The sequence below is a fragment of the Nansenia antarctica genome, assembly GCF_963989245.1.
Source record: "Nansenia antarctica genome assembly, chromosome: 12".
Taxonomy (NCBI): domain Eukaryota; kingdom Metazoa; phylum Chordata; class Actinopteri; order Argentiniformes; family Microstomatidae; genus Nansenia; species Nansenia antarctica.
In genome coordinates, this window is record NC_137682.1 from 7,991,236 (window position 1) to 8,018,507 (window position 27,272).

General features: G+C 41.6%; 1 protein-coding gene across 1 annotated transcript in view; it reads left to right on the plus strand.

Annotated features, from left to right (window-relative positions):
- Positions 1–4,372: 4,372 nt before the first annotated feature.
- The window catches only part of adcy8 (adenylate cyclase 8 (brain)), a gene marked incomplete at both ends in the record, with an annotated part of 55,802 nt that continues 32,902 nt past the window's right edge, over positions 4,373–27,272 (plus strand). The window contains 2 exons of the mRNA XM_080542709.1: positions 4,373–5,260; positions 23,732–23,881. Coding sequence (XP_080398835.1) covers positions 4,373–5,260; positions 23,732–23,881 — 1,038 coding nt within the window. The remainder of the gene's footprint in view (positions 5,261–23,731; positions 23,882–27,272) is intronic.

Here is a 27,272-nt window from a genome sequence, read left to right on the forward strand (position 1 = left end):
TCTGGTGTTGTTTTCTTGTTTTGCTCTGTTTGTAGTCTACTTGATGTCTTTTTATCATCAGTTAAATCACCACAGCGGTTAATCCACTAATAGAGAAGATACCAGATTGAAAATGCACGTAGCCAACTACTCTATAGCTCGTGCCTGGTCGCAGCTATTGCGAATTGTGAATCACCACAGGTGCTTGAAGCTTGTTGCAGAAATGGATGACGAACGGCTGATACTTGAGGTGGAAAAATCTATATTTTTATATGCAACAAATGACGGTGGAGCAGGTACAACGTCAAGTTAATGCAACGCCGATGGCGAGGTGACAGCTCACAGCCCATTGTCATGCATTCTTATCATTTCAATTGATAGGAGACATGCTGAAAATAAGGTATTGTCTTGTTTTACTTCTGTCTACAACTACTATGTCCTGCAACGACAACATGTAGGCTACAATTTCCTCAATCTCACGTAAGTCATGTATTATGTCATCACAATATGGCCTCTACCTCTAGTAGCTGGGACCACCATTAATTGGGACCTATGCTGTCTCTGCCAATGAGATGCTGATGAACCATTGCAAAGACCCAAGATACAACGACTTGTATCACTAGAAAGGGAAAAAAAGATTTCTTAGCTATTGCTAATGTTCTTCCTTCTTCTGTTAATGTTACAATTGATCAGTTGAATGACGGTTCAGGTATTGCAGCAACGCTTAAAACACATAATGCTATGTATCACAAACGCTGTAGAAGCTACTGTAGTAGTTGTCGTGTCAAAAGGGCTCCAAAGTATGACGTTGGCTCCTCCTTAGTAGTGAGTCCTAAAAAGCTTCGATCATGTCAACCCAAAGCCTGTGGCATTCATTGTGTCATTATGTGAGGGGGAGATATGGATGACCTTCACAAGGCAGTAACAGATACTGTTGATTCCAATCTGAAAAGCTGGGCAGAATCCTGTAAAAATGTTTAGCTTCTTGGTAGATTAGTTACACAAGCTTCCGATGTGCACGCAGCAGGTGTGTACTACATGCCAAATGTTATCTCATGTTGCGATATGCAGCAAAACGGCAAGCATCTCATGACACTGCCAGGCCAGGGTGTCAGAAGGGGAAGCGTCTACCAGTGAGTGGGGGACAACCTTTGACCATCTAACTATTGCACAAATTGTTGCTCTGGTTGAGGATTCAGATCCTCCTTCACAATCTCCTATTACGGCAACTCTACAGGAACCTTATGAAAGAACGCAGACCTGTGTTTGTGTCTGATTATGAACCCCACACAACAACATTCAAGCAACATCTCCTCAGCTATCTGCCTGAATAGAGAACACCAGAAGGGGAGGGAAACCTATACATCGCAAACAAGGAACAAGTGGCTAAGAGGAACAATTGGCTCAGGATGAGGCAATTCTGTTGATGAGGGCTGCCTTGGTTTTACACAAGTACTGCTTACAATGAGGCCACGCATTTGACGGCTCCTTCCTGTCCAACTGTCTCACAACATCTGTTGCTGAACGAGTGTTCAATGATATCGTCCTCCATGGTCCAGAGTTCCTCAAACCCTGTGCAGCTAATACAGAAGATGCCAACCTGCAACCGAGAATGTCAATGTCAGAAGTACAATGCATTTGGCGGCACCCATCACACCTGCAAGACCGACGCAATACGTCACAGCAAGGACATTGACATTTGCCAATCGACCTGACCTAAAAGCCAAACAAAACAAAAAAATGGCATTATGTAAATTAGGGGTCCAGACACACCCAATCATGAATATAAGCATTCTAATGTGTTTCTAATAGTCAAAAACATAAAATAGACACCAGGCTTGCATTTCCAGTTCATTTGGTTCAAAAGTTATAGCCGAAACCTTTTTCAGAGGGTGGCCATATTGATTTGGCCCCTGAAAATAGGGGACTGTGTATAAAAATGGTTGCGATTCCTAAAAGTTTCATAGAATATTTTTGTTCAACCCCTTGGAATTAAAGCTGAAAGTCTTCACTTCATTTGCATCTCGATTATTTCATTTCAATTCCATTGTGGTGGCTACAGAGCCAAAATTATAGAAATGATGTCACTGTCCAAACATTTCTGGACCTAACTGTACTTGAGAACAGATATTCAGAGATAGTACAATTAGCAACAATAAGAACATATTTAGAGAAAAAATCTATTCACTTGAGTTGATTTGACCACATATGCAATGCATATTATGTTCACAAACGAACATTGTACAGTATTTAGATCTGAGTACTGTAAGAGAACTAAACAAACAAATTTGAGTGTTCTCCATGTCAGCTTTTTTATCATATCATTCAGTCAGTCAGTCAGTCAGTCAGTATTCAATTAACGTATGGTCCTCCTCCTCACTGAACTAACAGGTTCTGAATCTGAACTCATTACAATTACCTGCATTTCACATGATCAATTAACTCGGCAGTGGAAGGTGGGACAACAAATAAGGTGCCTGACTTTACTGCTGCACCCGCTCTGATCCCACCCTGATCCAGTTATATTGACTAGTCCCCTGATAAGAAAACAGACGTCGATTGCATGAACATTAGGCTTGTATTTCTATTCCTAATTTCACCATACCAAAAATGTCCATAAATATCCAATAGCAAAGTGTTAGGGGACTCAAATAGTCAAATGTTATGGTCGTTAACTCTTTACTCATCCAAACCACGTTGTTGTATTCCTCCTAGGCTATCTTCTCTTATCTTCTCCTGATACTTCCCTCTTCACTCCACTCACTTCCCCTGTTCATACTCTGTTGCTGCAGCTAGAAGACAAAAGGAAGAGAGAGAGAGAGAGAGAGAGAGAGAGAGAGAGAGAGAGAGAGAGAGAGAGAGAGAGAGAGAGAGAGAGAGAGAGAGAGAGAGAGAGCGAGAGAGGGAGGGAGAGAGAGGGGAGGGAAGGGGGGGCTATACGTCTGACGTCAGCCAGATCCATCTGACTTGCTTGGCCCTACCTCCACTGACCAGAGCACTGCGTTCTTACAAATCTATTCCATACACTGCACACTCAGCCTTAATACCAAATCAACCCCATGAGGAGAGCAGGGGGCGACACACTCTTTGCGCCAAAGCCAGATTGTACCATTTTTTTTTTTCTCCAAACGTTTAGATTCCTGCTGGATAAAAACCGGATTTCGTCGTAATTAAAATATGTTGATATTAATTTGAAGGAGGGGATTATATTCACAATTCACATGGAGGAGCTGTCTGGTGTCCGCTGTTTATAGATACTCTACGCATTGCCTCTAGCTCTCCCGCCATCCGACGCTTTCACCAGGTGTTGCATTCAACCACCAACCCCAAGATGAGGAGGATCTTATTCTAGGAGCTCTCGACATTGATCCGTTCTCCTCGAAGCTTCTCTATGGGATGTCCAAACGCAACAAGGCGAGCCGTCCGGTCAAGTTGAAGATTTTACAAGAATTCCTGACCTGGACTCAACAAAAGAGATATATTAATCCCTCTCTTCAGTGAACTGGGGCATGCGGGACCATTCACTTGACTTGGGGTGAGGAAAACGCGAAAATGATGCTTGATGATTTGGTGATGTTAAACGGCACGTTGCTATAATGAATGGCAATGCAAAGAGGACCTGCTGCGTTAGCGACAGATGAGGCGAGCAAAGCTGAACATCTATTATATTCTAGTCACATTACTATAGCTATAAACAAAAACATATGCAAAGACAACTGCATGAGAATGCGTTGAACACGAATCATGTTTGCTTGACAGGGATTGCTCGGCCGTTATTGTGCGGATGGTTGGCACATGGCGGTTGGTGTTGTAGTTGTTGACACCTTTGCCTTGATCATGATTTACGAGGGATGCGATGCATTGAGCTGCTTGGACAGTGATCTGCAAACACCTTATTCCTGCAATGGTATTTCTTAAACACACCAAACATTGCATTTTAATGCCATTCCGTGCATGACAAGACAATGACCGACAACGGCACTTTTTCAACTCAGCTCGACACACCCCAAGGACAGCATGCCTCCTGCTCGGTTGGATGTGCAAAAAAAACCATCTCCCCAGAATCGCTGAGCACGTTTGGCTAACCTGATCGAAAACAGGCATATCACCAAACCGTGACGTTAGAATTATAAGGTTCTATCTCCATTTTTGTCAAAATTGAGTTTTTTTTTTTTTTTACATAATCTGATCCATTAGGTGTTTATTAATGCCTGTGTGGTGTTATTTTTAAAAAAAATGTTGCCATGTTTGAGTTAGTAATTCATAAAATACAAAGGTTCCATCTCACAGAACATAATGGAATGTAAAAACTTTGACGCTTCTCAATATCTCTGAACCGCCCTAAACGGAGATCCTAGAACCTTATCATTCTAAGCTCACGCACTATAAAACAATGGAATTGTCGGAAGTCCGATGCTCCAGTGCCAGCGAGGAACTGTCTCTGTACACCATCAACAACAGCTCCAGCACCAGACCCAAGCGGCTCCTGTGGCAGAACGCAGTCAGACACATCACAGAGCAGAGGTTCATCCACGAGCAAAGCACCGGAGCGAAGGACATCTGCACCCCGGACGGGGGGCCCTACGACCCGAGCGCACGGAGAGAGTCTGCGGGGGGTAGACGGACCTCGGTGAGCGACCGGCACAACAACGGCGGTACCAAAGTCTTCCCGGAGCGCGCCGCCAGCACCGACCTGGGGACCTTTCTCCAAATCGATTGCGCACCCAGCAACTCGGACTTTTTCCTCAACTGGGGTTACACCTACAGAGGGGTGATATTCCCCACTTTACGCAACTCGTTCAAATCCAGGGACCTCGAATGCCTGTATCAACGCTACTTCTTGGGCCAGAGGCGTAAGTCGGTGGTGGTGATGAACCTTTTGGACGTGGTGACCAAACTGACCCTGTTGGTTTTGCATTTAACTCTCGCTTCCCAGCCAATGGACCCCGTCAAAGGCATGCTCTTAGGCTTTTTCACGGGGATTGAAGTGGTCATTTGTGCCTTAGTGGTGGTCCGCAAAGACACGACGTCGCACGGCTATCTGCAATACAGCGGGGTGGTGACGTGGGTGGCGATGGCCACGCAGATCTTGGCGGCCGGATTGGGCTACGGACTCTTGGGCGACGGCGTCGGATACGTGCTTTTCACACTCTTCGCCACTTACAGTATGCTTCCCTTGCCTCTCACTTGGGCTATTATGGCTGGCTTGGCCACCTCGGCACTCCACATTGTTGTCCAGCTGGTCGTCTCCCCAACACACGCACAGCTCTCCACGAACCAGGTATGTGAAATACAAGCATGGCTACATTCCTTTTTTTTTTTCTCCAAGTATTTTTATTCAAAAGTTACACAATACAATATGATTAAACATGTTGATTTTCATTTATTATAATTTTTTATTTTTTTTACACAAATTTCTGCCCACCCCCCACCCAACCCCAAACATTTCCTGCAGGGCCCTAAAGTTACATTAGTGCATGGCTACATTCCTACCCTGCCCTATTGTTACAGAATGTGACTTGGAAATAAATGGCTTTGCGACGTCTAGCCTATTATCTAGGACACCCGATATCTAGGACACCTTTTTATCACGTTGTGATAGGTGTCTTTCATTGTGCAGACATATAATAATGTGATAATCACATTTATGATTATCATTTTTAGCTGTAGGTGAATTTAAACATGTGATCAGATTCGTGCATCACATTTTGTCAGCCACAAACTCTATTGATGAAACCGTTACCTCTCCGATCGCTGTCCACGCCGTAGGTGCTGAACGTTTTTTTGTTTTGGTCTCTAGCATACGATGTAGCGCCCTCTACCGGCGTTTTTCCTCACACATTTCCTCACAAATATACAGTAGGCCTATATTTATTAACTCAAAAAATAAAACAAGTATTTCAAACATTCAGACATAAAACAGTAGTTTAACCAACAGACATAGTGACATAGGCCTACCTATTCTTCAGTATATAATGAATCATAGAATTTTACAGTTGACACACATTTTTGTTTTGAATACATCTGAGTGAGCAAATTAAACAGAAATATAAAATATCAAACATAACAAATCAATTAAAATACTTTAAAACGGAGATTAGAATTTCCTTACAAATATGCACTGTTTTTCCTGAGAAATGTGTGTCAATATCATTACGATTTAGAGGTCATTAAAGGTCATGTTTTGGTTTCTTCAACATTTCCAGATACATTAAAGTATATGTTTTTTAAACAATGTTTTTCATTGGAAAAAGTACATATTTACATTGTAATGAAGACAATTAGTTACAATGCATTGGGGTATAACAATTCAAGTCATTTATTTATGGCTTTGCAAAAAGATGACACTTTCAGGGATTCAATAGCCTATATATACATATAAAGATATATAGATGCATCAATGTCATGTAAATTAAGCTGTGATTAAACAACGTCATAAAGCCATTGCAATAGCCAAGTCACCCCTAGATTGAAAAAAAAGCAATCTTAACATTTTACTCAGGAATGCCCTGACTGTCTGTCAGCTCCTCTGGTTTTAATGCCAGAACACATTATTTGATCTCATCATGTTAAATGGTGGCTGTCAGAACTGTGTAATCAATTGCTGTATTTTTGAGGGAGAGAGAGAGCCAGAGAGACAGAGAGGGAAGGAGAGAATTTGCATCTCCAGTATTCCAGTATACTATCACTCAGTAAAAGCAGCACTCTGCAGAAGCATTCATGTTGTTTGAATTAGATACATAAGTCCATAATACTAATGAAGATAACTTTAATTTACATTCTGTAGCAATTCCCACTGAACTCACCTAATTTCACCAACAGCATAGTCCATAGCACCTGGGTAGTGTATAATAGCGTATACCCCTACCCATCTCCCCTAACCCTGCCACCCCCCTGATATGCATACAGCCTCCCCTACCCCTAACCACCCCCCCTGTCCCTACCACCCCCCCCCCCTCCCCGTTCGCTGACTCTGTGTTCCATGTTACTTGTTGTTTTTGTGTTTTCCGTATCTCCTATATTGTCAGCGTCTTTGAGCCTCGGAAAAGCGCTATATACATTTAATGAATTATTATTATTAATAATAATAGCCCTACTGTAACACCTGGGTATGGTAGCCCTACTGAAACACCTGGCTAGTGTACGGTTGGCATACTGGGTTACCACAGTGGAGAACCTGAGCATTAGATCATTAAACTCTAACCCTAAACCAATGCTATTTTACAATACGCTATGATGAAAGTCCTTAGTCACAAACTGCATGTAAACAGAACTGGGGACACCGCTGTTTGGACACCATTTGATTGCTAGAAGAAGTAAAAGTGAGCATTAGTTAACAAACAGTAGGCTTAAATATGTTCTTATTTGACCTAAGATCTAAGTTTGCAGTTTTTTAAATGGAGTAATTTACTGGAATTCCCCCATTTAATTAGCTACTCTCTTGCTAACAATCACTGATGCCAGTCTCCAAAAATCTTTTGGAGCATTTTAGAGTTTGTGACGTATCCACTTTCATAGCATATTGCAACTGCTATTTTTGTTTGGTCTCTCTTGTAAAAGAGATCTGAAATATGATTGAGACTAAGCCGGTGAAATAATGGTTGAATAAAGAAAAAGACACTATCTTAATTCAATTCACTATCAGTCTCACACACCCTCAGTCTGACCCTACCTTATCCCGCATCATCAACATGGGACAATCTCCAACACGTTAATAGCCGTAGGTCAGGCATTTCTGTACAAACGGGGCATTCTGTACACAGGGCACATGTGGATGATGCAAAAGCATACTTTTAATGCAGTTTATTTTCACTTTAGGGCTTGGGGATGTTCCATAACCTTGTATATGGGGCGTTGTAATGGATAGAGCTAAGCTCATCTGCACATGTCAGAGTGCATTCCGTCAGACTGTGTGAGACGCTACGAAGAATCAGCTGATGTCAGTCAACCTCGTTTGCTCTAGCCCGGCAATCCATCTTAATAGATACACTGTACTATTGTGATTGTAGCCAGTGGCAGGCTCAAGGGAGTTTCCGCTCAGCTCTGTGATGCTTTAGCTTTATAATCCGCCTCTTAAGAAAAGACGAATCGGTGCAATGCTAAATCTGACTTGGAACTGGGTATAAATGCACACAATAATTAGTCTTTGAGAAATGGCTGATCCAGAACTTTCTCCCATCTTGTCTGTGCCTGTCTTGTACTTTATTTTTTGAAAAAAGCTTTTACATGAACAGTAAAAATGAACAGAGGGTTAGGGTTAGGGTTAGTCTACTTACGTCCTCAGCAATTATCTTTGTGTTAGGGGTTACTTTGTCCATATTTTGTCCATTAGTCCTAGGAGGAAGGGGAGGGGGGGCAACTGTAAAAAGCAGTAACATAGCTTCAAGGAACATCTCCAGTGCTTATCACTAAGTCCATCTTGTCCTCAGAGGAGATCAATAAGATTATTGTCTGATGACAATTACCTAGCAGGTCCATACAGAAACCCTGTGTGTCCCTATCAAATCACTAAGTCACAGAGGGAATAACTGAGTAAATTAAAAAAACTGAGTTTGTATGATAAAAGAACAACAACATACAGAGACCATTTGCATGATGTGATAATATAGATAAACCACCCATAAAACCCATATCAAAGAGAAGGTGAGACTCTCCATCTCAAACATTCCCTGTACTAATGTTATCCACTCTCCTTTTGTTGGAGGATCCTTATTCAACCATTTCTTGGTTATTGCTACCATTACTATTTTAAGGAGGTACTTATCCTAAGTATTACATGTGGTATACCCAGAAACTACACTCAATCTCACGTCCCATTATCACATTTATTTTTTTAGCCAATCAGATTGGATTGCTGGACATCCCCAAAACATGTGAAAGAAATCAGCCATAGAATTGTTACACAGCAATTCCCAGCTCCCGGCCTACCACTCTGAAAGTAGTTTCTCCTTGGAGTAATAAAGGTGATGGATTGTATTTTATGTTCAACCATTCTTCCTCAGTTAGGGTTATGCTTGCTTCTTTCTCCCACTTCTCTCTAACATACTGTATAAGGTGGAGTAGTTCTTGGTGGATTGTATAGCCTACTATACGTAAGTAAATTCTTGACACCAGTTTCTTATGGGTGTTGCCCTCATACGCATCAATAAAAATGGATGAGACTCATTTCAGTAACCTCATTATTCTTTATATTCCTATCAAAATGATGCCTCAGCTGTGAATACTTGTAGAAATCCTGTTTCTCTAGGTTGTGATTATCAAATATAAGATATTGGAAGCTCTTCAAGCCTGTACCGGAAGAGATCAAGCATTATGATGTAATGCCCTTCCTAATCCATCGTTTAGATCTTGGGTCCAGCTGCTCTGGTTTAAAATCTTTATCATATGCCATCCATCTTAATAGCCGTGTGTCTCTTTACAGTTTTTAGTTTTTACATTCTTTGAACAAAATATTAAGCGCAACCCTTGTCCAATTACTTAATTCATCTGAATGCACGATCTTAGAAGTTGTATCACCCAATACGGATTGAAGGGAGACATCCAATAGACTCAGTTCTATAACTTTCCATTTTGCATTGTAATCATCATTACACCAGCATACCAAGTATCTTAGTTGGGCTTTGTAATAATCCTTCAGCCAAGGGAGAGACATACCCTCCTGTTCTTTCGGTAACGTGTAACGTATTGAATCGCACCCTAGGCTTCTGACCTCTCCACACAAACCTAGAGATCAGTTGGTTCCAATCATTAAACTGTTTCTTTGGGATCTCTACTGGTAAAGATTGAAAAAAAAAGCAACCTTGGCAGAATATTCTTTTTTATAGTCTCTATTCGATCATACTAAGCGTTTTAATCTCCTTTGTGACACGATTGTAGTTTACATTATAAATGTTATTTAGTTTCCTTGGTATGTTAACCCCTAACAGCTTTCCATTTAAAATTTTACTTTTTACGTATATTCTCCTGTGATGAGTAATTAAAAGAAAGGGTTTAGGTTTGGGTTTGTTGTATGTTTAACTTGTATCCTGAATATGAACCATACTTCTCAAGACAGGACATGAGTTTAGGCAAAACTGGATTCTGGGTTAGAGAGAGTCACCAGCACGTCGTCTGCATACAAAGATATCTTATGCTCCATTTCTTTAACTGAGATTCTTTAACTATATTGGTTTCACCATTCAGAAATTACAACACTTGTTATGCATATTCCCCCTTCTTCATGGTACACAAAAGTGATGGGACAGATTCATCAAATGTCCAAATTATGCACTCATTTTTTGTATTTGGTCAACAAACCTTTGTATGCAATAACTGCCTGAGGTCTGCGACCCATTGACCCCACCAGATGCTGGGTATCTTCCCTGGTGATGCTCTGCCAGGCCTGTACTGCAACCATCTTCAGTTGTTGTTTGTTTTGAGGATGTGTTGCCATAAATCTCCTTTTTCAATTAAATTTAAACCTGGAAATTGTCTTGGCCAATCAACAACTTTCCACATTTTAGGCCTGAAAAACTCCCTAGCTGCTATGACAGTATGTTTTGGGTCAGTGTCCTACTGTATGAATTTGGAGGCAATTTCTTGTACTTGAGTTGACAAGATGTTTCTATACACTGCAGAATTCATCCTGCTGCTGCTGTCAGCAGTTACATCAACACTTAAGATAAGTGAGCCAATTCCAGCGGAAGCCACACATGCCCACGCCATAACCTTTATCATATGTATTTCACAGATGAGATGGTGTGCTGTGATATTGGGCAGTTTACTCTCGCCATCACTCTGGGGCATGTTACTCTCTGTCTCTTCTGTCCACGAGACCGTTTTCCAGAACTCTGCAGGCTCTTTTAGCCACTTTTTTTTTTTAGCAAACCATAACCTGACTATCCTTTTTTTGTGGCTAACTACAGTAGTGGTTTGCACCTTGCAGTGTTAGCCTCTGTAGGTCTGCTGGTGAAGTCTTCTGCGTACGGTAGTCTCATGTGGTAGTCTCAGTGACACATTCATGCTTACCTCCTGGAAAGTGTTCCTGATCTGTGAGAGAGTTGTTTTGGTTTGGTGTTTTTCTTAATCATGGTGAGCATTCTTCATTCGTCATCCACTGTAGAAGTCTTCTTTGGCCTACCAAGCTGTTTGCGATTTCTAAAATCCAAACTTCTGGAGTGTAAGAGCCAAAAGAAGAAAAAAATGCATCACTGTCCCCGTTACTCAGGGCACTGTATCTAATCCACCTTTGTCTCTGTCTAGTACACGATAAGTACCGTTTAAGATGAGTCCTATATTTTGTATCGCTCTCAGGGGTTACTAATCACCCCCCAAATCTCCAGATGGTAAGAGTGAGTCAACCCCACCGAATACTCTCTCTCCATCTCTCTCCTTTCTATTCAGAACCACAGTCCATAATTTCCAGCTCAGCAGGAGCTCCATGCAGAGTGTGCTCAGGCGTTAACTGATAATTAACCATTCATTCTATTGTGTTTTCCTCTTCAAGGTCAAACACAGCTTACCTGGGTAGGGGCCTGCATGAGACGATTGCAGATTTGGTAAAACGCTTCACTTGTAGCAGTATAGGTTTAGGCTACAGTGCATAGTGTACTGTGACATAGCACTTGTCACAGCAAGTCACGACACATGGGTATGACAGAGGGGTAGTGGTGGTCTAGTGGATAGTGAGTTGGACTTGTGATCGGAAGGTTGTGAGTTCAAATCCCGCCTGAAGCCACACCACTACTAGTGTGCCCTTGGGTAAGGCACTTAGCCCTCAGTTACTCCAGGGGGAATGTCCCTGTAATTCGTAATTGTAAGTCGCTTTGGATAAAAGCGTCTGCTAAATGGCAAAATTATTTTATTATTAATTAATTAATTATTATTTACATGGACCCATGACTAAGAACGTTGAAAGTTGAAATCTTGACCCAAAATGTCACATCATTCACCATCTCAGCCTCATAACTCACTTTAAGGGGTCACTTGCTTATCTCATTCCATTACAACCTTTTTTTGCACAGTGCTCATCGAGATGGTGGCTCGGAGCAAAACGTGTCACATCACGCCCTTCCACGGAGACATTAACTCGTCAAATCGAATGGAACTAAGCAACCAGAAAACTCAACAGGATAATTAGGCCTTGGATATTGACAGAGTGCGTGTCCCTGATACCCTTTTTCTCGACACGCATGACTACACAACCCAGCTGAGCCGGCGAGTCGTGCGCTATATTGCTCATGCCCGAAACATCAGACCCATTCAGGTCTGTGGTCAGTGAGCCCTTTAAACGTAGTTGGCGTGAGTGGGAGGAGTGAAGGGATGAATGAAGGGATGGAGGAAAGGACGTGCAAGCCCAAGCACAGAGCAGATATAAGCTTTAAGTCACTGGTCTGGGATGTCCTCTCCTCTCCTCTCCTCTCTTCTCCTTTCCTCTCCTCTCCTCTCTTCTCCTCTCTTCTCCTCTCCTCTCCTCTCCTCTCTTCTCCTCTCCTCTCCTCTCTTCTCCTCTCCTCTCCTCTCCTCTCCTCTCCTCTCCTCTCCTCTCCTTTCCTTTCCTCTCTTCTGTTGAGTTTTTATGTGTTTGATTTTTAGACCCCTTTATTTTGCATAGCAAATGAAGCTGTGATCACCTTGGCGTGTTGACGGGGGGCACGAAAAAGGCAGCTTGACAACTTCTCCAAACATCATTTAAGCAACCCTTTCCTGCAGAATCAGCCATCACCAATATTATTGGGAAGTTTATTGCGGCAGACATGAGGCCATACTCCGTTGTGGAAAACAAGAGGGTTTAAAAATGTGGTGAATGTGATTGAGCCATGTTACAAAATCCCCTCGCGACCCCACCTCAGTGAGAAGGTTGTGCCCGATCTTTATGAACAGGAGAGAATCCAAATTGTCTGCGAATTAGCTCCATCCTCTGTTGCCCTCACCACAGACGGGTGGACGTCCCGTGCAACGGAAAGCTATGTGACCGCGACGCCTCACTACACCACAGCAGAGTGGGAGATGTGCAGTCCCGTACTGCAGACGCGCGCACTCCATGAGAGTCACACAGGCACCAATCTGGTAAATGGACTGCACTTATATAGCGCTTTTTTTCTGCTCCAAAGCGCTTTACAACGGCCTGTCATTCACCCATTCACACACCAAGGCGCTGGCCCGCTCACTGGGAGCAATTTTGGGGTTCAGTGTCTTGCCCAAGGACACTTCGACATGTGGCCAGCCGGGGCTCGAACCGCCGATCTGCCAATCTTGTGATCATTAGGCGGTGACTCTACCTCCTGCGCCACAGCCGCCCCACACGTCTGTCGCCCCACAATCTGGCACAGATCCTGACATACCATGTTTAAAGGAAGGTTTCATTTGATTATTTAGTTAAAAGTGGAATAAAACATGTTTATTCGTCTGCTTTAAAGAGCTCAGTGATTCACTGCTGCAACCAGGCACCTCCTCCCTCTCTCCTATTGCACTATAATTTAAGTTGAATGTGTGTTTCAGTAGAATATGTCATGTTTGAGTGTAGAATATGTTATATATATATATATATATATATATATATATTTACCAGTTTTGACATCTTGAATGTTGTTTTTTTGTTTCACACAATAAAAGTGGTGTTTTTACAGAATTCAAGGAAAAAGTATTTAACTTTTTATCCGATCCGTGACTCAAAAAACGTGACATGATCCGATCCGTGAGTTACGTGATCCGATACACCGCTAATAGCAACATAAGCAAGATGGAAATGTATCTGCCATACCCTCTGTCTGTCTATTCAATACCATTGAAATTGATAGACAGCTCGCCTCACATTTAGCATATGAATAGAACGCCAAGATCTGTGTGGGGAGTGGGATGGCTACAGATTAATTTCAGTTTGTATTGTCTGCCTGCCGATAGTATACAATGCAATGACTCTAAACGTGAAATCCTGCTTTTCGGCACCCCAAACCAAACCACTGTGATCACCAGCAGCCTGGGTAACCTCTGTCTGTCCTAGTTCAGCCCTTTGTTAAAAACCTGGGCGTGTTCTTTGACCCCGAATTTCACTTTGATAGGCAGGTGAACTCGGTGGTGAAGGGGTGTTTTTTCCAGCTCCGGACCATAGCAAGGTCTCCCCCTCAGACCTTGAGAGAGTCATTCACGCCTTTATATCATCACAACTTGATTACTGCAACTCCCTGTACCTGGGGCTTAATAAGTCGACCATGGCCCGCCTACAGCTACCCCGCTGCTAGGTTGCTCACAGGTACACGGAAGAGAGCTCACATCACCCCTGTCCTTGCCTCCCTTCATTGGCTCCCAGTACATTATAGGATAGATTTTAAAGTTCTTCTTTTTGTCTATAAAGCTCTTAATGGTAAGGCCCCCTCCTACCTAGCAGACCTCCTCGCCCCCCTATACCAACGTCAGGGCCCTCAGATCTGCTGATAAGGGTCTCCTAACCACCCGTAAATTCTACCTCAAGTCTAAGGGAGGGAGTGCTTTTTGCTGTCGCAGCCACTGACCTCTGGAACAGCATCCCCATGGCCATCAGACTTGCCCCTTCTATCGAGTCCTTTAAATCTAAACTCAAAACCCACTTGTATTCTTTAGCGTTCCCAGGTGATCGACAGGCGGGTACGCTTTGATAATATCTTGACTCCACGATCATCTAGTCTAGTCTCGCGCCTGCGCCGTCTGTTGTTCTTCCTGCAAATCTCAATTGGCCTATCTAAGTGTTACATTTTACCATCCCTTTATTACCTTATTCTATTTTGTTTTATTATTATGAATTACCTTACTTCAGTATTCTATTTTGCCATTTTTTAGCAGACGCTTTTATCCAAAGCGACTTACAATTACGAATTACAGGGACATTCCCCCTGGAGTAACTGAGGGCTAAGTGCCTTACCCAAGGGCACACTAGTAGTGGTGTGGCTTCAGGCGGGATTTGAACTCACAACCTTCCGATCACAAGACCAACTCACTATCCACTAGACCACCACTACCCCCTGGTGTGTATAATATTCAGTATTCAAATAATATACGAGTAATCAAATCGTCTCTGTCAAAAATTAAATGTGAAATTACATAATGTAACAGAAGGCACAGCCTGCTCCAGGCGGGTCTCAAACCCCAATCTCCTGCGCACCAAGCTGCTGCACTGATTGCATCACCATGGGCTGGCTTCATATACACTTGCTGTTCAGTCCAGACTTTGAGAAGCACTGCTGTACTGTCATTTCGTAACTATTTACTAACTCTCTCACATTGTTGTCATGGCAAGAGAAACCGGCGTAGTAGGCAAAAGCAAGCCCTTTGTTTGTTGATGAATGCAATGAGTTGCAAAAGACACTAGACAGTACTGTCATTTCATGTTGTATCAGCTTTGTATCTACTCCGAGCTGTATATTCACACGGATGATTTAAAAACTGAAAAACTATATAAAACTTTTTTATACAAAAAATTATATGAAGAACATGATTTTTTAATATATATATAACAACGTGACAATGATAATGAATATCCTATGATGCCGGTAATGGAACATTTTATTTACATTTATTTTAAGTACATTTTAAACTATTTGGATAGGTCATATTTAGCCAAAAGAAGAGACAGATAACATTATTAAACACAGCCTTCATCCAATTCATTTCTTTATTTCCTGATGGTTCTCGGCCCTTTAACAGTTTTTAGATGCAGCAGAGAGCCAGAAAAATATCATGCCTTGTTAATATCACGCCTCATAGTTTCATGTTGCGTCCATCCAAAATGCCCTGTGCTGTGTGTCAACTACCGAGGATGCTACTGTTTTTGTCTCTCAGTGTTGACTGACCTTCAATCTTACAAGTTATTTTGTTCTACTGCCAAACGCTGACTCAACACAACCTGCCCGCCCCCGGTTGCTCACAGCAACACGTTAATCTTATGTAAAAGTGCCCTCTGAGTCACTTTCAACAAACTGCAAGTTGCAGTTTGTTGGTTTAATGCTAGAACACAAGTTGTGGAGAAGGATGCAAGTGCTTTTGTCTCGGTTAATATTTAATAAAGACTCAAGAGAATCAATGTGTCAACGCTGACATTTATTTAAATTTTTCTGAATAAAAGTCAGAACCGTCCGTCGGTTGGCGACTTGTTCCCGGTTTCACCAGCTGCTGAAATAAATGTCAGCGTTGTCGAAAATCAAAGACACAGTTACTAGTCAAGCCAAAACATTTGGTGAATAATTCGGTGAATAATCCCCACAACTACCTAGTTAACTATAACACTACTTTATATAGCAGGCTCACAAAGCAAGCTGTGTTAGTTGACTAGCGAGTTTGTCATTGAATTTCAACAACACTGAAATGTATTTACATTTTTCAGAATAAAAGTCTGAACATTAAATCGTCTGCTGACTTGTTCCAGGTTTCACCAGCTGCTGTCACATATGCCTGTTTGAAATAGAGATAGAGGTTGTTGCTCTAATGTAATATGTGATCTCTGTATTTTCCTTGGGGGTTTAATGCGACAGAATTGTACCTTTATTTAATCTGGATTTTGGGCACAGTTGACCACACACAGAGACAATTACATAAAGATGGTCAAATCATGTCCTCACAATCTGTCAACACCTTATGTATGAGGATTCCAATTAATGTGAAGAAATGTAACATAAACCACTCAACTATTAGAAATGGTCAATGTACTATGTATAATGTACAGCATGTTAATGTCAAACTGACTTACTACTGTAACTACTTACTACTGATTACTACTGTACTTAATAATTCAAGTACAGTACAGTTATGCTCTTGATAGATCTTTCTACCTTGAGCACTATAGTAACAACATTATTCCACTGAGGTGAGTGAGTGATTTCAGAATTATTTTTACATTGAGGGTGAGTTCAGGCAGGATTACCTCTGAGTGGTCTATTGATAGCCGCTCACACACGTCAATCGAGTGGGCTCCTCGAGGGTCAGCATTTAATAAAATTACTTTTGGGTTTAGAGGGACCGCTGGGTTTTAGAGGGACCATCTCTCTCCGTTCACTACCTCCACAGACATAATGCATCGCATCTCCACGGACAGAACCGGCTCTGGGGAGAACCTGCCTCCCTAAGCACTGCTCTAGGGTCAACGTTCTCCTAACTCAACCCTCTGGGAGGCAAACCATCTGGCCCCATGCAGGTCAACAACTCGTGACATTAGAATTATAAGGTTCTATCTCCATTTTTGTCAAAATTGAGTTTTTTACATAATGTGATCCATTAGGTGTTTATTAATGCCTGTGTGGTGTTATTTTTTAAAAATGTTGACATTTCTTAGTTAGTAATTCATAAAATACAAAGGTTTCATCTCACCAAACATAATGGAATGTAAAAACTTTGACGCTCAATATCTCTGAACTGCCCTAAACGGAGATAGAACCTTATAATTCTAAGCTCACGAACTGCAGGCTAGTCTTGGTGTTGTTAGCAGGGTTAGGAGATGCTACTGCTGCCTTGCAGAGGACTTATGAGGCCTCACTAGCAGAAGGCATCCCTTTCACTCTGAAACTGTGAATTTCTTGTCCAAGTAACACCAAGGGAAACTGGGGCGACGCAGGGTGAAAACAACCTGGATCTCTCTGTTAATTCTGAGGACGAAAGCAAGCCTGAGTGTACACTACAAAAGCTCCACCCCTCTCCTCTCTGACACCCCTTCATACGCAACACTGCACTGAGTTGGGAGCCAAGGGAGCCATGTTTATGAGGGCAAATCTGCCACGCCCCTTTATAATTCCTCACATGGTCGGCTTCTAGGCTAATTCACTTGATTTCAAGGCAATCTCCACTGCTTACCCAAGATTTTATCTGAGGTTTGGCATAGATGACCTCAAAGCTAGGGTTAGGGTTAGGGTCTAGGCAACATTTAGCAATATACACTGAATAGTTTATTACTTGCAATGGAACAGTTTTGAATTGGAACTAATTGAAGACAAAAATATATCGGGGCAAGAGGACAGGGAGAGGACACATTGTCTACTCTACAACATCTAATCAATCAAGCACAATAAATGACACAATAGTCATATTATGAGAGGGGCAACAGTTGTGTTTGTTTGTTCATCATATGTTTGCGTCTCAGCTTCTGCGGCAGACATTGATTTTTCCCTCGAAAGGGAGAGGAAGTCAACATTTAGTTAAACGGTAATGATTCTGTTTACTTCTGTATTTGTTAATTCCGACTAAGTGCACCATTTTCTGGTGGCTGGTTCTGTTAATTCCAATCAAACAAAGATGTTCATGGGTGCCTGGATGTTTCTTTGGAGGCCCTACTACAGTATGGCTTGCCTGAGGAGTAAATCTAAGTTTGCTTCCATTGTATTGTGTACGCACAGAAATGTTCTGTAATCACTCTGTTCTTCTCATGGTCCTGTGGAGAAGTTTAACAGTTTGTATAGGCTGTAGGAGGATGTCATGTAATGAATACAATAAGGCTTACAGAACCTGTATATGCATGCATGGTGTGTCTCTAATATGGACTGCACTTAACTTAACTAATTTAACTCCTGCCTATCCTCCTGAGCCAGTTATTACCCCAAACGGCAGAGAGCGAACTACACCTCTGCTCTCTAGAGTAAATGCTACTGCCCCAGATGGGTCATAAGCAAATGTAAGATCACTGGCATATTGGATATTGTCATATACTTCTCTAGTCTGCTAAATGAAGTGCTGAAGCTCTCATATGCCTCAATATCAATATTTGACACTGAGAGTCATGTTTAGCAACCGGTCAATGACTTCTTGACCACTTCTCCAACTACAAACTACTTACACCCTCCTACATAGCCAGCTTTTATATGAGTGCTGGTATTATATTAGCTATGAAGGGCTATGTTAGCTTGATGCGTCAGCATACTGTAGAAGATGATAATGCATTCAGAACATAGTGGAGCGTCTCAGATTTCATCGATGCTCATATGAAATTAAGTGGCATTTGCACCCTTATAGATTCTGTTGTTTGTCTTCTTTCTAATTTGTGAAACACAGGAACTGACAGGAAACAGTTCAGGCAGAAGGGGCTATATGATTTGGCTGTGATACAAGGCTGTTATCTACATGGAGTGTGTAGATAGCATCCATTCAGCTCTCTCTGACTGAGAATTTGAAATGAAATATAATTAAAATACTCAGCTAGAAGCTAATGTGTATGATGTGTTTGCTTCACTTGTTTTTTTAAACTGATTTTATTCTGGGTTTTTAAGCACGGCTGTTCTAGTGTTAACTGTTGGTGCAGACGTGTAGAGTGTTGAATCATCTGCATACATAGACACACAGGCTTTTTTAAAGTGGGAGATAATTTGTGACACAGTCTGGTGAAAAGGGCCGCATGTAGGCAATGCTCATGTCCCGCAATGTAAATAAATGTTGTTGTTGAATATCAATGACACACTTGGTAGTCAAGCCATAATATTACAATGCAATGCATTCACAGAGTAATCCCCACTACTACCTAGTTTGCTACCATCCTCAATAGCTTTCCATACAGGTTGTCAATACCAGGCTCATTTTTGACAGATAGCCTAATAATATTTTGTTCACTTCTTCTAAAATTACTTTACAGAATTCAAAAGAGCAGTTCTTCTCTTTCAGTATTTTGTCTAGTATACATATAGTGTACAATGGCTCACAGTGTGTGGTGTTGGCATTTCCTGTTTTACATACATAAAAGTGATTGGTATGTCAAAGTGTCCTTGAGCAAGACACTGAACCCCAAATTGCTCCCAGTGAGCGGGCCGGCTTGCCGCCATTGGTGTGTAAATGTATGTGTGAATGGGTGAATGAGAGGCCGTAGTAAAGCGCTTTGGATAAAGGCGCTATATACTGAGTGCAGTCCATTTTTCCATTTACGGTACCTATTTGCCACTCCCTTTGCCTCATCTCTTTAACCATGCATTATGACACCACTGAAATATTGATGTCTTGAGAGTGTCTGGATCTCCTTTCAGAACTGACAGTTACCCAAAGCTCTGCATTGTCTTGTGAATGTCAATGGTAGCGACTTAGTAATTAGCATGATATATCCAACCAAGAACCCGCTACAAAAACACGGTACACTCATTGATAAACTGTACCTGGGGACACTAATCTGAGAGAGCTGGAAAAAGCCTGTCTAGACGCTAGACAGCACATAATGACATCAGAATGTACATCATCTATGAATGTTGTTAGTGCCTAATGCTATAATCAGACTCGTGAGGTGATGTAAACATCCTTATTTTGTCCTCACAAGGCCTGTAGGCCTGTGCCAGTGTACTGTCTTGCCAGTCTCTATGCTAACAAGGCCTTGTTAAAAACATCCAGATCACTGGCATTCTCAAGTAATGAGCCTAGCAAAGGTCTGCTGTTGGCCTTTACAGAGAAGCCCAGGCTCTTTCCAAAACAACATGGCCGCTGCAGACAGTAATTGCTATGACTTGGATGTTTTAATTGAGCTCTCTCTCTTGGGGATGGAGATCATGAGGGACTTAGTAACAAAATGAATGTATGATGATGTCCTCTGAGGGAGATACAATAACATACTGAAAGACCAGTGATCTCAGTTTTAGTGCTGTTGATGAGATTGATTTAAGGGCGTCATCCCTCTGTTCCCCGGGTCCGCTGTTCCCTGGGTCCTATGTTCCCCGGTACCCGAAAAAGGGTCCTATGTTCCCCGCTCCCATATGGTTCCCCGCTCCCATATGGTTTCCCTGCTCCCGAAAAAGGGTCCTATGTTCCCCGCTCCCGAAAAAGGGTCAGATCGGGCAGGGCAGTCTCGCCGGCAGCGTGTGGGGGTGCCCAGGGTTGTTCTATATGGATGATCGGTGACAGCAATGAAAAGGTTTTCAAGCAACCCATTAATACTACTAGCAGGAGTGGCCCTGGATGTGGGACAAGGCTTTTTTCGAGGGAAGTGATGATTTCCCTTTCCTAGTGTATTTCAATGGCATAGTCCCTAAAAGCAAAACATTGACTGTGAATTTTTGGCTTAAGTGGGAAAGCTTGGGAAGAATTACTCCCAGGGGGAGATGCATATTCTGTCCATGAATGGATTGTGTATTGACATCTGGATGTCATCTGTCGTTCACCAGGACATGACGTACAATAATTTCCATAATGCTTTTTATGATTGCAGAGAGGGCTATTTAGTCCTTGGGTATGAATAATGCATATCCAGCTAGCACGTTAGTGCAATGTTGTTAATATTATGTCGTAACAAATGACTATGAATAGACTAGATAAACCAATACTCTGGTAAAGAGGAGTGACGTGTGCAACACTGCAATTTTGACATGAACATTGTAATATAATTTATAATAATAATGGTTGGCTCACCATCTCACCCTCAAAACTCAAAGGCTTCGGTCACCGTGCCTTTTCACGAGCTGCACCCCGCCTCTGGAACTCTCTCCCTCAACCACTCAGAGACTCACCCTCACTCCTCACTTTTAAATCCCACCTCAAAACCTACCTGTTCTCCCATGCCTACAGCCTCCCCTACCCCTAGCCATCTCCCCCATCCCGGCCACCCCCCCCCCCCCCTCCCTGATTCTGTGTTCCATGTGTCCATGTTGCTTGCTGTTTTTGTGTTTTCCGTATCTCCTGTATTGTCAGTGTCTTTGAGCCTCGGAAAAGCGCTATATAAATGTAATGAATTATTATTATTATCTATCTATATCTTTATAAATGTATCTACTGTATATATATATATATGTAACTGAGTTGAGATGGTAAAACAACCATTGAACAATCAACAATGATAAATGAGGTTATGAGTCATAATAACACTTTTATAACGTATTATACATGTCATATAAAATCATGTATAAATCACAATGTATAGAATGGATGGATATTCATACAAGGAACCTATACAAGGTTAAAAATGGGTTAACTCCAATTTTAATAACTTAGGCTTATACACAGTTCATAAACCATACATACAAAATTATTATTATTTATTTCTCCATCTGCTAAAGCTGTGACCGTGTATGTGAGGGAAATGTTCCCATATTGTGTGAGAGGATTCTTCTGTTGTGTAACTGGCCAATGTGACTGGCTATGCAAACAGATAATAGCTTATGTCGGGTCTACAGCGTGAGGAGGGATTATCCTTGCCTGGGAGACCACATGCGTTTTGCAGTCAGACACACACATTTGTGCATGGTAATTGAATAAGGACTGTTGTGCCCTGTACTCTCTCATCACTGTGCCTTTGAACTCCCTGATTGATATCAGCTTCTATCAAATATTAATGGAGTGGGGACAGGCAAGACGGCGGGTCCCACTTTAAATGCTTGTGCCAAAGCTAGACAAAATCACCAGTAACACACATGTATGGCCTACGCTACATGTATGGTTTAAACACACACATGCACGCACGAATGCACACACAAATTCCCAAGATCACACAAACGTGTCGTGCACAAATGCACACATGTATGCACTCTTTCTCTCATGCACATAATAGACACACAGACCCACATGCCCAAATACAAAACACATACGCCGATGTGTATCTATTTTCTTGTCATGTAGAATCGTTTCCTTGTCGTGTTGTTTGGTCGTTCCTCCATGAGAGGGTACACATGCTGTGGTAGCAGGTGCTGGGGCTTGTCCAGGCTTGTCCGATGCCCCGTTTATCTCCAGAGAATACATTGACTCGCAATTTATAAAACCAGTAATTGCAACAATGTGTTAATGATTGCAGCAGGTTTCATCAGCTTTGCCTCCCGCCATTTGTGTTTTTGTTTTACCATTTCACCATGAAATGATTGACTTTCCTTTCCTTTGTTCAATTTTGTTTTACAGGGACAATGCACATTAATCAACATGTGCCTGTAAATGTGCCAGTTTTAGCCTGCCAGCTAATTTACATCTGTAGTCCCAGGGCAGGTGGTGTTGAAAAACATTCAACATTTCTGGCATAATCCACATCAATTTGTTCTGTGAAATTCACAATATGTTTTTTTTATCACTTCTCATTTATCACTTCTCATTTATCACTTCTCATTATCACTTCTCATTCAATGAGATTGGTGTCAATGACGTCAAAGCAACCTTTCTTATTAAGTTTTAACCTTGCCTCTGCACACACAGTGCCATGTTGGTCGTTTCTGATTGAACTGCAGAACGCCGACTGAACAACTCATGCTATCTGAGTCATGGGCTGCATTTACACCACAGGTCGTAATGCCTAGTTCAGATTTTTTGGCCTGTATCCAAATGTTTTGAACGCCTGCTTACATCTACTTTTTAAAATGACCCATATACGATACCTGTGCTTACATTGCTTTCACTTGTGTAACACCTGAAACAAGCCGCATGCGTACATGGGTTTCGTTATCGACAACGAAAGTAAACGGACAGCTGATGACAGATGGTCATCTGGTCATTGCTTCCACTTGCGATGGAAGCAAACGAGACAGAAATTATAATCCCTTTTATATATATTATAATATAAAGCCATTGCTTTCTGAAGTATGTTTAGAGGTCTGCAAAATATTGCACACATTTTAAGGTGGAGAAAGAGGACATTTGAACGCTTGTTTTCATCTATACGTCATTATGAAACCCTTGAATCCAAGTCAGACGCCAAGGCAAGAACCTTCAGTATCATGCTACTTTCTTTGGCGTTACTCTAAACCCCTTCCTCTGACGTTCTGTTGTTCTCTCTCTGGTCTCATCCAACCATATCAGAACTCTTTGAGGTCATGCCACTCATCTTCGATTTGCTTCTCAATCCCTTCCTCTGTCTTTGTATCTGTCGTTCCTTCAGGTGGTGGCGCAGGCGGTGCTGTTCATGTGTATGAACACAGCCGGGATCTTCATCAGCTACCTTTCAGACCGGGCCCAGCGCCAGGCCTTCCTGGAGACCAGGAGGTGTATCGAGGCCAGGCTAAGACTGGAGACAGAGAACCAGAGACAGGTGAGACTAGCGCAGCGTATAATCAGCCATGCTGTAGATTATTCTTATTTTTTTTAGAACTTTTAGTTTTTATTTCAGTTTCAGCAACTTGTAGGCTACAATCATTTCCACATTTTTGTCTACTGTTTTCTCTATTATTTTAGCTGTACATACATGGATTACAAATAATTACAAATAACAAACACAATGCTAAAAACAAACAATCAAAAAGGGTAGGGGGGATTGGGGTCGGGGGGGGGGGGGGGTGTGAGTGAATGTAATTATGTAGGCACATGTGTGGTGAGTTGGGAATACCAAGATATATGAAGCAGGGTGTGTGGAAGGGTTCACTGTATTAATATAGACATGAGCGGGCTCCACCTTTTAATAAATATATGTTTTTGGAGTCTCAGAGAGTTATTATGTTATCTGATACATTTCCCATACTTTCTTAGTCCACATATTGTATGTAGGGGGATCAGGTTTTAACCACTTAATTGTAATGCATTTAATATGCTGCCGTTAGTAATATTTGTAATAGATATTTCTTTGCTCTTCCATCAATGCCTTCCGGTACTACTCCCAGTAGTGCCTTCTTGGGGTCTTTTGTGACATTTTGGTCGAATACTGCTTCAAGGGCCTCAAGCAACTCTTCCCAAAATGTTCTTAATTTGGGGCATGACCAGAATATGTGGGTGTGGTGTTTTCTGGCCCATTTTAGCCACTATTTCTGGGGTTCTAAAAAATCTCATGATCACTTTCCATTTGAATTCCCTCCATGTATTTGAGTTAGTTACTAATTGTGTTTAAGTGCATATTTCCTCCCATGTGTCCTGTGGTATGTCCGTGTTCATTTCAGTTTCCCATCTCTCTTTTATCTGTAGTGTATTATTCAAATTCATGGCTAGAAATATTGTTAAAGGTCACATCTAATTTTCTTATCCCTGATCCTTTTTTGCAGTTTTATCAAGAACCCTTCAATTAGAGTGGGCTAGAAGACTTTATTCCATTCCTTATGTTTTGTTAGGAAGTTCCTTAATTGTAGATATCTGAAAAAGTATGTCCTAGGAAGCCTACATTCCTCTCTTAGCTGTTCAAATGATTTAAGGCTGTAGTTGGTGCAGATTAGTAAATCCATGATTTGACCAATTTCTAAACCCTATGTCTATATTGGAGGGCACAAAATCTTTCATAAATCCAATATTTATCGGGTTGGTGTCCTTTTATGTTGTTGTTTGAGCAGCCTTATTTTATCCTCCAATTCAGATTGTTTTGCTTCTCTACTCTTTTTTTCCCGCGCTCGTAAATTAGATGATGCGACTTCTAATGTATGCCTTAGCACAGTGCCATAGAATGACATGTGAAATTTCGGGTGAGGCGTTCGTTTCTAGGTAATACATTAGTTTGTTTGTTACAAACGTGATCAATTCCTTATCGTTTAGAAGTGATGTGTTAAAATCTCCATAGTTTTTTGGCCTGTAACCTATGTCCCATGATAATGCAAGAGGCGCATGATCAGAAATAGTAATTGGTAAGATCTTTATGTTTTCTATCCTGTGTAGTTCTGCTTTGGGGGTAAAGAAATAATCGATTCTAGAATAAGATCAATGTCTGTGTGTGTAGAAGGTAAAATGACCTGGTAAGGGCGTTCAATTCAGCCATAGCTCTATACAGCACTGGATGTTGTTTTGAATTTGTTTTAGTTTATGGAATATAGTATAGTTAGTTAACACTGGTGGCATGTCTGGTGGGGTTTATGTGTGCATCAGAGCTAAGTGTACAGAGCTAAGTGTAAGCAAACAGGGAAACAGAGAACCCTTCAGAGAACTCATACGAATCATGCTGTGATATAGGGGGGCAATGAAAAACAAGAACAATATTGAGAACCATAAACAGGTGAGAGAACAGGACTTGAAACATTTCAAGCATAGAGAACCAGAGACAGCTGAGAGAGAATTGACGAGAATGGAGACTTGTCATACTGTTGGATAGGGAACTACAGTGATAAGAGGTAGATAAGAAAGGCAGAGAGAAGAACAATGATTGGACAGAGATAATTAACTAGATAAAGGCGAGATAATGACACTGACAACTATTTTAGAGAACCAGACTAAAGATCAGTGAAACAACAACCAGAGAGACAGACTTTAGGAAAAGACTGTAGTCAACTAGAATCAACGTTGAGAGTCAGATTACAGGATTGTAGTTCAGTAGTAGACATACTGCATGATTGGGTCATACGAGATGTGTAGAACAAATAGGTCCCTGCTCTGTAGGTAGTAATGAAGAAAAACAAATACAGTGCATATGGGGGGTAAACAAATACGCTCTATCGATCCATGTCTGTCACAAAAACTCAAAGCTAACACACTCACACACACACACAGACACAGACACACACACACACGTACACATACAGATTCCGATCATTGTTTACTCTGTGGAGTGGGAAACGTCATTGTGCGGTCAGCGATAGCGTCAGAAAGCTTTTAAGGCATAGTATTTCCTGGAACTGCGCTACCCAAGATAAACCATGAGATCTTTTAATGGAGTAGGGCAAGGCCGTCCCCGGAAGCAACCAAAGCTAATGTGAACAAATTAGCTCTTCAGTATTCTGCTTGAATGTGCACCAAAGAACACAACGACACTTTTACACAGCATAGGACCGACTTGCTATGTGCAACAGGTTTCACAGTCTGTGGCAGTAAAAAAACACAACAATCGGTCTCAACACATGTAACTGGTAATGACACTGGTAATGTAACTGATATATCAAGGGCAGTGCTATATTGGCAACATTGTCAAATCATTACTTAGCCTATAGTTTTACTTATTGATTATATAAGTGTACCGTTCATATTGCAAGTTCAGGACCTTAACTTAGTCAGTCGTCAGCAAATAAATGGAACTGAAAAGCCTGCAGGGTGAATTAATATAATAATGCATTCATATCATAATGCATATGTAGCTTCCCAGACACAAATGTGGAATCAATAATCCGAACACCATGCATAATTCCAACACTATTGTAGAGGCTACAATAGGCTTAAGTGGATATGATATCCTCAAATGAACGAGCTTCCCACTGCTGTCAGAACTGCAGAATCATCACTCCCCCCAGACTGAAGACCCGTCTCTTCAAGCTACACCTTAACTGTCCCTCCTGAGACATCAACTAACCCCCCTGTACTGTTTATCCTGTGTAATAATAATAATAATAATAATATGCACATATGAATGTAAAAATATATAATTTGTGAGTTGGCCCCTCCAGCAAGGCAAAGTTCATGTTTCACTCATCATTTAGAAATCAAATGTACAAAGCACTGAGTCCTCTAGCTGTCAGTGGTGAAACAAGAGATCATGTCCACTGGAGCACAAGGAGCTTATTTATTTCTGCCCGGCGATGTCT